This window comes from Panthera onca, chromosome D3, assembly GCF_046562875.1.
Source record: "Panthera onca isolate mPanOnc1 chromosome D3, mPanOnc1 haplotype 2, whole genome shotgun sequence".
NCBI lineage: Eukaryota > Metazoa > Chordata > Mammalia > Carnivora > Felidae > Panthera > Panthera onca.
This window is the reverse complement of record NC_138350.1, coordinates 27,950,994-27,963,147: the sequence shown is the minus strand read 5'-3', so window position 1 is coordinate 27,963,147 and position 12,154 is coordinate 27,950,994. Positions and strand designations below refer to the sequence as shown.

General features: G+C 52.0%; 1 protein-coding gene across 2 annotated transcripts in view; it reads right to left on the bottom strand.

Annotated features, from left to right (window-relative positions):
- Positions 1–82: 82 nt before the first annotated feature.
- Positions 83–12,154, bottom strand: part of DGCR2 (DiGeorge syndrome critical region gene 2) — a 99,463-nt gene continuing 87,391 nt past the window's right edge. For both annotated transcript variants that reach the window (XM_060612999.3, XM_060612997.3), the window contains 4 exons: positions 11,699–11,902; positions 5,808–5,960; positions 4,609–4,845; positions 83–3,055 (listed from right to left, as the gene is read on the bottom strand). In XM_060612999.3, coding sequence (XP_060468982.3) covers positions 2,799–3,055; positions 4,609–4,845; positions 5,808–5,960; positions 11,699–11,902 — 851 coding nt within the window. In that variant the 3' untranslated portion in view covers positions 83–2,798. The remainder of the gene's footprint in view (positions 3,056–4,608; positions 4,846–5,807; positions 5,961–11,698; positions 11,903–12,154) is intronic.

The window sequence follows — 12,154 nt, the reverse complement described above, 5'->3', positions numbered from 1 at the left end:
ACTCCTCCATCCACCCATCTCAGCCACCCTGGCTGGAGTCTCCCATCGCAACTTAGGTCACACCAAGGACTGACCACGCCTCTTCCAGAACACAAATTTATTTGGCATTTGGATGAAATGGTTCTCACAGCATCTTAAGAAAAGGATTAGTGCCAACCCAACCAAAAATAAACCCAAACTAAAACCCTTAGTGAAAGGAGAACATAAAAAACAGGCATCGAGACAATGTACAGTATCAACTCCTTCCTCCACCAGGTAAGTCGGGTCCTGGGGGAAGAGGCCCCTCCCAAGAGCCTGGCCTGTACCTCTGGGAGCCCAGTCAATCACAGGAGCACAAGAGTCCCAGCTCGGGTTGGCCTTGGGATTCTTCATCAGACCCTGGAGCAGTTAGAACTTAACAAAGGGCGGCAATTGGACAGGAGGCCAAGGGCAGCCAGGCAGACCCCGGCTCTCCCACCTTGTTCCCCTCACAACCGCCCTCCAGCAGAGCTCACTCCTAGGCACCAGCTCCTGCACACACGGCATGCAGGCCTCTGTGCAGCCCAAGGACCCCAGTGGGCTGAGCACCCTGGTGCTGGGACAGAACCCTGGCCAGTCCAGAAGCGGGCCCACCATACTTCAGGCCACCTCCTCAATGCCTCCTGCATGCCTGATTGGCCCCAGCAGTCCTTCGGTCCCCAAAGGGAGCTCCCCAGTCCCAGACATCTTGTGCCAACTGCCCTGTCCTCAACACATGGTTCTGAGGCCTGGGCCAGAGACAGGGGAGCTGTGAAGGACTCTCGGCTGTTGAAGTCAGGCCCCTATGTGCTCCACTGGGATAGTCACTCCAAAGCAGACACGCTCAGGACACTCACCTGGCACCAGTAAGACCTGTGGCTGCTGCTCTAGACCTCGGCTCCCCTGAGCCCAGCACGCTGGAAGCACAACACACTTCCTGCTTTGTCTTCAGCAGCCAACGTGGGGCACACGTGCCCAGGGTGTATTCTTGAAGGATCAGCCCTATGGCAAGGGGAGCTCAGGCCTGTTTGGCATGCAGCCCGCCTGAGTCCTGCCTCCAGCACTCTGGATCCTGCGAGCCTAGACAGGCAGTTCAAAATTCACACCTCTGGCCGGCTTAAGGGATGACAGTTCTGTGGGGCAACTCAAAAATCTCATTCCATACTGGAAGAACACAATGGGTTTCCAATGGGAGAGTGTGAGAACATGCCTAGGACTGGACTGTGCCACCGAGGTCTGTCACCACAAAGCACCACAGAAACACCCACTTCTAGTCAACCCTCCTGTCACTGCATGCTGGTCTGGAAGAGCTACAAGGGGGACCAGGAGCAGGGCTCCATGCTCTCAGCCAAGGGGCAGAGGTGCAGACCTGGCCACACCTCAGTGCCACCAAAGATGCCATGGCTGGCCTGGGAAACTGGGGATCCAAGGCCGAATTCTGGCATACTGCCACCACCTGCAAAACTTGGACACAGATGTACACACACACACAGACACACGCGTACACACAGAAAGAAAAGATCCAGACATTCAACGTAGAAAAGATATGGATGTGCTAAAAATCGCACAGAACCCGCTTAATCTCCAAACCTCAGAAATGCTAAAAGCCCCGTGTCAGGAGACAAGACCACTGCCCAGGAGCAGGCAACAGGGTCCCTTGGTCAAAAGGCCCCTGGGCAGGGAACCCAGCACCCCGAGCTGCTGAGGATGGGAAGGTGGCATGCAGCCACTGGGCACTCGGCTCAGTGGTGGTGGTGTGCAAGTGGACTTTCAGGAGATGGACACAGCCCAGGGCATTAATTTCAGCCACCACTCCCCCCAAAGAAACAACCCTTTATGGCACAAACAAGATAGGGTGGGGGGGGTGCAGACCAGACCCACGAGCAAATTCAATAGGAGTGGGGGGCTCCAGAGGGTAGTGGACTGGCTGGCTTAGCCCCCAACCCCCAGAGGAGGATCCAGGGCCAGGACACTCATGCGTGGCTAGGGGCCTTGGCCCAGCTCCAGGGTTGCCTCTTGAGGGAGCCATGCACAGCAATGCTGGGGAGAAAAATGACAGGGTAGGGCCAGGGCCCCCTGGCACAGAACTGGGCTTCACAGAGACCCAGCTTGAAAGACAGAGTGGAGAGTTCAACTTCCTTCCAAGACCCCCTCTGAGGGTCTTGGGCACCAGAGGCCCAGGCCAGCCCCCAACCCAGGGTAGGGTCACCCTTGATGTTCATGGCTGGGCCGGGGGGTATCCTCAGAGCGGCCACTATAGTAACCTCCAAGGGCATCTACCCTGAGGCAGACCAACCGCCCAGACAATACTGACAGTCCACAAACACAGTGGTGCCTGGAAGTGCCCCTCCTGAACAGTGGCTAGCGAGGTACACATGGCAGCCCCAGGGCTCAGTGGCTGGTTGGCAGGCTCCTCTGGATGGCATGCTGCAGCGAGCAGGCCCACCAAAGCCAGGTGTGGTCTGACTCCCACCCGTGCCCACAGTGCCTTCTTTGTTCCCTACTTCTGAAACGTGTGGTCTGAACAAACTTCGTCATTCTTCTGCCGTTTGGAAAGAAAAAGACAGGGACCCAAAGCTAAGCATGTTTTTGGAGCTCTCAAGGAGACTCGGTGCAGGTGTTTGCTCCCTCGGGAGGTCAGTGTGGTCTCTACTCGCACATGCATGCCGTCAGCGGGTGTGCGGCAGTGCAGCTGGGTCCAGACTCACTTGGGGGCCCCTCACATCTCCCACAGGGATCAGTGTTTTCTTGTCAGCAAAAAGGTGCTCTCTGCCCATTGGGGCCGTGGGCTGGGCCATCCTCTACACCACGGTATTGAGGGAACTGCGGCTGTGGCGGCCGCTCCCTGGCAGCGCCTCTGTCGCTGGGGTGCTCCCATTCTGGGTAGGGTCAGGGGGCACAAGCAGGGCACTGCTGCTGTCGGCTGAGTCTTCCAGGTCTGCCAGAGAGGCCCCTGTGGCAGGCACAGGGTGCTCCAGGCGCCGGGGTGATGCACCTTCACCGCCACCATCTCCTGGGGTTGGCGGCCTGGCCTCTGCTGGCTCAAAGGCATCGTCGTCTGCAGGGAGACAAAAGGGAGTCAGCAGGATGGCAGGTCTGGCACGGGGGAAGATGGTGGGCTGCACAGAACCAGGGGCTACTTCTCCTGCCTGAATGCTCCCGCGGTGGTGGGAGGAGGGGGAAGCTGTGCTCACCCCCCACTTTTGCCACCTGGCCCGGTGCAAGGCGCAGGGGTACAGTCGTGAGCAAGCCATGGCAATGTGATATGGAGGGACAGGCTTTGACAGAGTCCGCGGAACAAAGTTGGGGGAGAGGGAAAGTCCTCTCAGACTTGTTGGAGGTTGAAGCAGGGCTCATGTGACACAAGGGAGTTACTGGGCCGGATGTGGGCAGGCGGAACGGGACACAGCCCCCAGAAAAGGTGCTGTGGCTGGAATATGGGGATGAGAATGTAGAAGACAGGACCAGAGCAGACAGCTCCACAAACCTTACCGGGGTCTGTAGAAATCTCTGGTTTGAGGGAGGCTCTGTGGCAGCCCATTCCTTTCAGCGTGCCTGCTCCTTATTATTCCGGCTTTCTCCAAAAGCTCAAGGCATGGGGGCCCCTGTTTCCTGGCTGGCTCCCCGCCAGCCTCAGCAGTCCTGTTACCTGCCCCAGGGAGCAACTGCTCCCTCACAGCCTGCTCCATGCAGCCATCTGGGACCCGCTACCCCCCAGCAGCATCCCTGGCAGGAGCCTGTTCTACCCCGACCCCCTGGACGGCAGACAGACAAACTGTGTGTGCAGGGGTCAAATCCAGGTCTTGCCTGCACACCACAGAGAAGCAGTACTAGCAAACAGGCCCAACAACACAGCGGCGCTGGCCCCACAACACACATTCTGCTGTGCTGTGTGGGTGTGCAAGGAGCCAGGCAAGGAGTGCAAGGACTGCCTGCTGTCGTACCGCAGGGGGTTGTGTGTGTGTTAGAGGGTGTTAACATGTAGGCAAACGGGATGGGACACCTGAGCTGCACATCAGGGACAGGAACAAGCTGGGCAATGGGTGAGGAGCCTGGCATTCCCTCTGTGCTACACAGACCTGTGAGGAATGATCTTCCACAGGAGCAGATGGACAAAAGACTTAAGCAGTAAGGCCAACATCACAGAACCAGTGCTTTCTTCCCATTTCACAGACAGGAAGGAATGTCACAAAGGCATCTCTAACAATTACCACATATGCACATGTGTCTTTGTGACCCAGCAGTTGGCTCTGGGCAGGCACCTGGAAGACCTGGGCCAGTCCTATCCCCACAACCGCCAACACCCGGCTCCCCATCTCTCCATACTGCCCAGCTGAGTGTGCCCCAAGGGCTGCTTGCTAACAGGTGTTCGTGGGAGGAAGGCAAAGGGCAGCATGGCCACTGCCCATGGTCATCTGCATGTAACCCTGGGAAGAGCCTGCCCACCAACAGGTGGTTCCACCTTAAATGGAAAGTCAAAAAGAAGCAGAAGGCCAAGAAAGAAGTGGAGGTTCAGGGTCCTGTGTACTGGGGAGGAGGACCAGTGAGCCTCTGGCTGCAAACAGAGGATGGCCAGTGATGTGCTGCTCCCTGTCCCTGGGAGGGAAGCACCTGCAGGGTCGTAGAACACGCTGTCGGGGTTAATGGACGCCTCATAGGGCGGCGGTGGATCATCAGGCTGGTCGATGTCTGGGTACTTGTATGCGGTGTAGGGAGGAGGAGGGTCGTGGAAGTGGAACGTGCCGCCTTCTCCATCGTCAGAAAGGTGTAGGGGCGTGAGGCCGGTGCCGAACCCGTCTGGGCCATAATCAAAGCCGGGGATCCTCCGGCCGAGGTTGAAGTGGTGCACTGAGCAACAGCAGGGAGAGACGAGCAACAGCTGAGTCACCCAGAGGCCCACGGCATCTGACATCCCGACTGTCACACTTGTGTGCCCAGCTGCCCACATGAGAGCCCTGAAGCTCTGATGCGGACCCCCCTCCTTCAGAAAGTCCCTGCCCCTCACCCATGTGCAACCAATCATGACATCCTGCCACTTGCACCGCCCAGTCCTCACCACACCTCTCCAGCTCGAGTGTCTTTGTAGATGACTAGGTGAAAACTGAGGGTCTGTGGAAGGGCTGTGCTCTGAGGCCCCCAACTGCAGCTGGCACAGTCCCTTTGTATTCCTACCACCTTGATTCGGGGCCCTCCCCGGAGGGTCTGTACCCATCCCACTGCTCCCCACACAGACTGGGGACTGGGCGCTAGGGAGCACGGCTTGCTCACTGACACAAGGTGATTCCAAAAGCTCTATGGAGGGCACAGGCCACAGCAGAGAACTCTCTTGCTGCAGTGAACTTGGGCTGAGGAGGGCCAAGTCACACTCTAAGCTGCCTGACAGTCACGGGCGTCTGCTGCTCTGCCCTCTCTGCCCACGGCAGGTGGCCCCGCTCATGGTCCAGGCCGTCAGAAAAGGTAACATCAACTATCTAAACATACAGCGGCAGCTGCCTGTCCTGTTTCAAGGTCTGGAGGGCCGGGGAGCCTGGGGGCAGCTGGCACTGAGGGCGCACCCCTCCCTCCACACATCCACGGCCTGATTTTGGGTCCCAAGGACAGCTCCTCTAGTTTCCCAGGTGTGCACTCAGCCCAGGAGCAGATGAGTGGGTGGGACAGGGACACCCCACCAGGGCACCCCTATCATCTACACCCTCTTGCCTGTTCCCTTGCCCCCCTTCCTACTTCCAGTACCCTCTCACCCTAAAGAGGACACAGCCCAGAGCAGGGCCCCCGCTGTGGCTATTATAGGTAGGGCCAAGCACACTCACAGTTTGCTCCAATCAGGGACTCAATGCGCTCCCGGCGCCTCTGGCGAAGCCGGTGGACCATGAAAAGCAGAAGCGACAAGATGAGGAAGGAGGAGATGCAGCTAACGATCAGACGCATCCCACTGGCCATGGAGTCAAACAGGCTGTTGCCATCTGTTACAAGGAGAGGAAAGAAATCGGCTGTTCTCAGAAAAGGAGAGCCTGATCCCCAGTGCTTAGTGCTACGGGAAGGCCACAGCCCTCCACCACCAGGCATCTATGTGGAAAAGGCAACTTGCTTCCTGATTCCCTGCACTTGACGTCTTAGGAGAGATGGGAAAAATGAAAACAGCTGAAAGTCAAGAATACTGTGGTTACATCAAAGGAGAGAAGCAAATCATAGGCCAGGAAAGATGTTTTACCTTCCAGTCTAGCACTCCTAAGTGCCAGGCAATGCGCCCCTTCTGCCTAAAAGCTGGCGGGTGCTGTGTTATGGGCCCCTGTGTCCCCAACCATAGAGTACAAAATCGGGCAGATATGACCGAGCCACTGGACTCTAGACCAGGGATGCTCACCTGGGCGACTCTGCAACTTCCAGGGAACATTTGGCAATGCCTGGAGACTCTTTTTCATCAACCACTTGAGGGGTGGAGGCACTACTGGCATCTAGTGGGTAGAGGCCAGGGATGCTGCTCAACATCCTGCTATGCACAAGAAAGCCCCACATCACAGCACTCGGCCCCAAATGTTGACAATTCCACCCTGCCTTACCCTGGCGCACACCGGTGCTGGTTAGGTGCTTGCTATGGAGCTGCTGTGGGTAGGGCAGAGATGATGATCATGGGATGAGGGGTGAGGGAAGAGAACTTGCAGTGGCTGAGTGCCTACCGTGTGACGGACACCTCCAGGGGCTCCTACCTAGACGAGATGAGCCACTCACACCAAGTCACAGAAGAGCAGAACCAGGAAGTGGTCCCAGGAACACCTGCCTCCACAAACCCAGAGGGAAGGCCAGGGAGGCTTCAGTGCAGGGAGGGGGGCAGGCACAGCGAGGAAGTGACCTATAGCCACTGGAAGCAGGACTCTGTGTGGGTGTAAGGGCCAACGACTATTGTATCAATCCATACCAATGCAGATGGTCAGAGCTCACACTTGCCCTCCTCCCACGGGAGCCAGAAAGCTTCCCTCAAAGCTGCATTTATTGCTGACAACACTTGGGAAGTAAATATGTGGAAATGATACATTCTCTCACCAATTAGCTGCTTTTTTTGGTGCCTCTGATCCTCTTCCAGACTCAAGGGAACATTTTGTCTCTGTCTGTGGGAGGAAGTCTGTCAGCCCAGGGGGCTACTAACATGTCTATTAATTGGTGGTCAGCTCAGAGATCCCAAGGGAGCACCTAAAGGAGCAGCCCCTTTGCAATGACTCTTAATCACTTCTAAAATAAACCCAAGGACACAGTCAAGGTCCCTGACCATTCCTCCATGATGATTACCAGGAAGGAGGAAGCATCTCCTAGAAGAAAGTCACCTGCAGTCAGACACAAAGATGACAGCACTGTTCTAGGGTCAGAAGCCAGAGATCCCTGGGGACTCGCCACAACTGGTCCCTCCATGGGGCTCTGGACAGTACCAGACGGGGCTGTGTTCTGTCTTCCAGGCTACTGGTCCTTAGTTAACCCTTGGGCCCCAGAGGACATGTCTTGCTGGGGAAGATGCTGTTGCAACTGAAGGTGCCCTGAAGTTCACCTGGCCTGGCCCTTTGTCTGATGCTTGAGTCATCCCAGGTCCTTTTCACGCAGCTGCCCAGTCTGTGCATGAAGAACTTCAGTGATCAGGAACTTAACCATTTCACTGAGCTTGGTTACATGGTTAATGGTTTCAAATCTCCGTCAGAGATGGCAGGTGAAACAGAAGCTCAGCAGGAATCAGAGGCCAATGCCCTGGATTCTAATGTGGGCTCTGCTCCTGGCAGCTGTTCTGCTGGGCACCTCGTCTCACCTCTTGGGAGCCTTGTGACCCCAGGCTTCCCCAGGGCACCAGTGCAGGATGGGAATGGAGAGCACCAGTTGCTCTGTGCCTCAGCCACCCACAAAGCTGGCAATTCTGTTATTTTCATCTTCCATTAGGTGTGGTGGCCCAAGTGCATTCAATTTGTTTCCCTAGTGACCAGTTGAACACCTTTTCAGCTGTTTGGCTGCCATCATGTGTCTTCTTTGGTGAAGTGTCATATTAAATCTTTTCCCCACTTTAAAAAAAAAAAAGTTTATTTATTTATTTTGAGAAAGAGAGAGAGCATGTCTAGGTGCAAGAGGGGGTGGGGCAGAGAGAAAGGCTGAGACAGAATCCCAAGCAGGCTCCGCACTGTCAGTGCAGAGCCCAATGTGGGGCTTGAACCCACAAACTGTGAGAGAGACCATGACCTGAGCTGAAATCAAGAGTTGGATGCTCAACTGAGCCACCCAGGCACCCCTCCCCACTTTTTAATAGGGTGGTTTGTTTTCTTATTATTGGGGTTTGTAGAGTCTTTATATACTCTGAATACAAGTATATATTGTATACTTATATATTGTATACTTGTATGGCTCATCTTTTCATTTCCTTAAGCAACTTTTTTTTTTTTTTTTAATATATGAAATTTATTGTCAAATTGGTTTCCATACAACACCCAGTGCTCATCCCAAAAGGTGCCCTCCTCAATACCCATCACCCACCCTCCCCTCCCTCCCACCCCCCATCAACCCTCAGTTTGTTCTCAGTTTTTAACAGTCTCTTATGCTTTGGCTCTCTCCCACTCTAACCTTTTTTTTTTTTTTTCCTTCCCCTCCCCCATGGGTTTCTGTTAAGTTTCTCAGGATCCACATAAGAGTGAAACCATATGGTATCTGTCTTTCTCTGTATGGCTTATTTCACTTAGCATCACACTCTCCAGTTCCATCCACACCTTAAGCAACTTTCAAAAGCAGAAGTTTTCAATTTTGATGAAGTCCAATTTATCAATTTTTCTTTTTTGGATCATGCTTTTGATGTCAGCTATAAATGTTGCCTATCCCAAGGTCACAAAGATTTTTGTTTTCTTTTAACAGACTTTATTTTTTTAGAGCCTATATTTTCTTCTAGAAGTTTCTGAATTTTGAGTCAATTAAAAAATTTTTTTAAATTTAAGTTTATTTATTTATTTATTTAGAAAGAGAGAGAGAGAGAGAGAGAGAGAGAGAGAGAGAGAGAGAGAATGGGAGAGCAGGGGAGGGGCAGAGAGAGAAGGAGAGACAGAATCCCAAGCAGGCTCTGTACTGTCAGCACAGAGCCCGATGTGGGGCTTGATCCCATGAACCACGATCATGACCTGAGCCGAAATCAAGAGTCAGATGCTTAACTGACTGAGCCACCCAGGTGCCCCTTAAGTTAATTTTTATACATAGTAGAATGTGTAGTTAAAGGTATGTATGTGTATATATGTGTGTGTATGTTTGCATATGGATGTCAAATTTTCCAGCACCATTTGTTGAAAGATTATCCTTTCTCTATTTAATTGTTTTTGTACCTTTGTCAAATATCAGTTGACCATATAAGTGTGGGACTATTTCTAGACTCTATTCTAGAGTCCACTGATCTATATATCTCTTGATAATACTGCAATGTTTTGTTTACCAGGACTGTACACTAAGTTTTAAATCAGGTACCATGAATCCTCCAACTTATTAAAAACTGTTTTGGCTATTCTAATTCCTCTGCCTTTCTACATAAATTTTAGAATCAGTCTGTCAATGTCTGCCAAAAGTCTGCTGAAATTTTGGTTGGAACTGCACTGTATCCATAGATAATTTGGGGGAATTAACTGTATAATGATACTGAGTCTTATGATCCATGAACATGGTACACCTCTCCTTTTATTTACACCTTTGATTTCTTTCATCAGTATTTTATGATTTGTAGCATACAGACTGCACATATTGGTAGGGTTTATACCAAGGATTTCATGGTTTTGGTACTACTGTAAGTGGTACTTTTCTTAGAAATTTCAATTTCCAACTGTTCATAGGCAGTATATATAAAAACAATGTAGTTTTATATATTGACCTTGTATCTGGAGACCCTGCTAAAGACACTTATTAGTTTTGGTATCTTTCCTGTAGATCCTCCGGGATTTCCTATGCAGACAATCATGTCATCTACTAAAAAAGATTATTTCACTTTTCTCTTCTGGTCTGGATACCATTTCATTTTCGGCATTGCCCTTAACCTCTTGAACAACCCTAAACAAAATAAGAGCAGATATCCTTACCTTATTGAAGGGGATACTTTCCCAAAGTCCCCAGTTTGGGTGGCAGTGTCTCTGTCCTTTTTGGAATACAGGCATTTCCCAGGAGAAAATGCTCCAACCTGGGAAGCAGTCAGGAGCCTGCAAAAGTAAGGCTGAAGCAAGAGGCAAGGAGAGGCCCTGGATAAGCTGCTCTGGCAGCACAGGAGAATGGCCTACAGCAGCTATGGTCTCATCCAGAGGCCCTGAAAGCCCTGCTCTGCTGAGAAGTCCTCAGGGTTGGTTAGGCTCTACAGGCCTTATATATGTCTAATCATTCTTACAAAGCTTGGATGGAGAGGTAAGGCAACACTGGTAGACTCCTAAGAAATGGAATGAGAAGTCCAGATGATGTGACTTGTGAAAACCAGAGTTTGACCCATGTGGAAAATAAGTGAGTTGGAGGCTCAGAGTGATGTGGCCAGGACACAGACCTGGTAAACAATGAATAGGTGCTTGTCAGAATCCCATAGGAATTCATCCTACACAAGAGGTAGCATCTACCATGTGGGATAGGGAGGCCCAAGTATACTTTCACTGAACTCCATGTTCCCTGATGGCTCCATATCTGATTGCACGTTTGGGACGTGTGCCAGAGTGCCCCATTTGGCTAAATCTCAGATACCGCTGACATTACTTTGCCCTCTCCCCAGAAGCCTTCCTGGCATGCAGAACATTGACAGCTCTCTACTCAAGGAGAGCTCTTGTTGTTGTGGCCCTCATGGGCTAACTCTAGCTGTTGCACCAGCACTAGGCAAACCAGTATCTCCTTCACAGGGGCCCTGGAGGTTGGAGATGGCCTCCCTGCCCTGCCCAAGCTGTTCATCTACAGGGTCCACAAGCTCAGGAACGGCCACAAGTCCCTGCTCTCTCATATTGCAGCAGCCAAGATAAAAAACAAATTCATGCTTTTGATTTACATTTCTCTTAAGATCATGAATTTACAGAGATGCCAACTGCACTGGTGTGGAGAACAATCCAGCATGCTGTATGGAGTGTGATGCCCACTCATGGTCCTACAGATTACGTTGCTATCTGTTGCTCTTTAGTGTGTGTGTGCGTGGAAAAGGAAGGAAGAGGGTTATCCAGAGACCACATGCCTACATAGTGTCTAACCACAAAGCACCACCTGGTAGAAAGGAGTTTTCTCTTGAAATTGAGAATAATATTTAATCTTTTTCTTGAAGATTTTAACAGTAAAAATCGAGGACTATAAGCAGTAAAAAGTGTCATTATCCTCCAGATCACCATAGCCAAGAAAGAGCTCAAGTAGGGACATAAGTCTTGAGAAAGACATGCCAGGTCTGAAGCTATCATTTACAAATGATTCATGAACAGACACTCACACTCAAGTTCAAGTTCACTGGTGCACAATACCTATTACCTGAGAGCTGACATGAGCCAACTTGAGAGGTGGCAGTTAGAGGAAGCTGGGTCATAGGACACACACATGCCCACAAGAGTAATTGGCCAGTTCTGTGAACAAATGCTGCCACTGCTGCTATGCCATGTGCCATGAGCTCTCATAAGTCCCCACCACTGAGAAAGCAAAAATACATGTAGGCTCCAGCTTGGAACAGGGAGGCTGACTCGTGACCCACCATCAGTCTCACCTGGGTCCAGGCACATGAACTTGCAGCACTCCTTGGGGTCCTTGCGGTACTGCTGGCAGCCCTGGGGCCTCTCACAGAGGGCAGCCACACACATCTCAGGCTCCCCACCGTGGCAGGTGCAGCTCAGGCATGGGTCGTCTCCTTTGGGGGTGAAATAGAACCCTTCATCCACCACATTGTCCTTGATGTCAACACATGTTTGACCTGCAACAAACCAAACACACACATGCCTATTACATATGCATTATCAGCAGGAGCCCTGACTCTCTCCACCTGGGGGGCAGATGACAACAGAGGAGTTGGCAAGATCAACCTGGGAGCCCTCCCAGTGCTGGAGTGTGTGAGTCTGCCCCATGGCCGCAGGGAGTGGCTATCTGAGAAAGGTCACTACAGCTCACTATTAGGACAAAGCACACCTGGCCATGAGCCCAGACAGCTATGAGAGAGAAGAGTGCT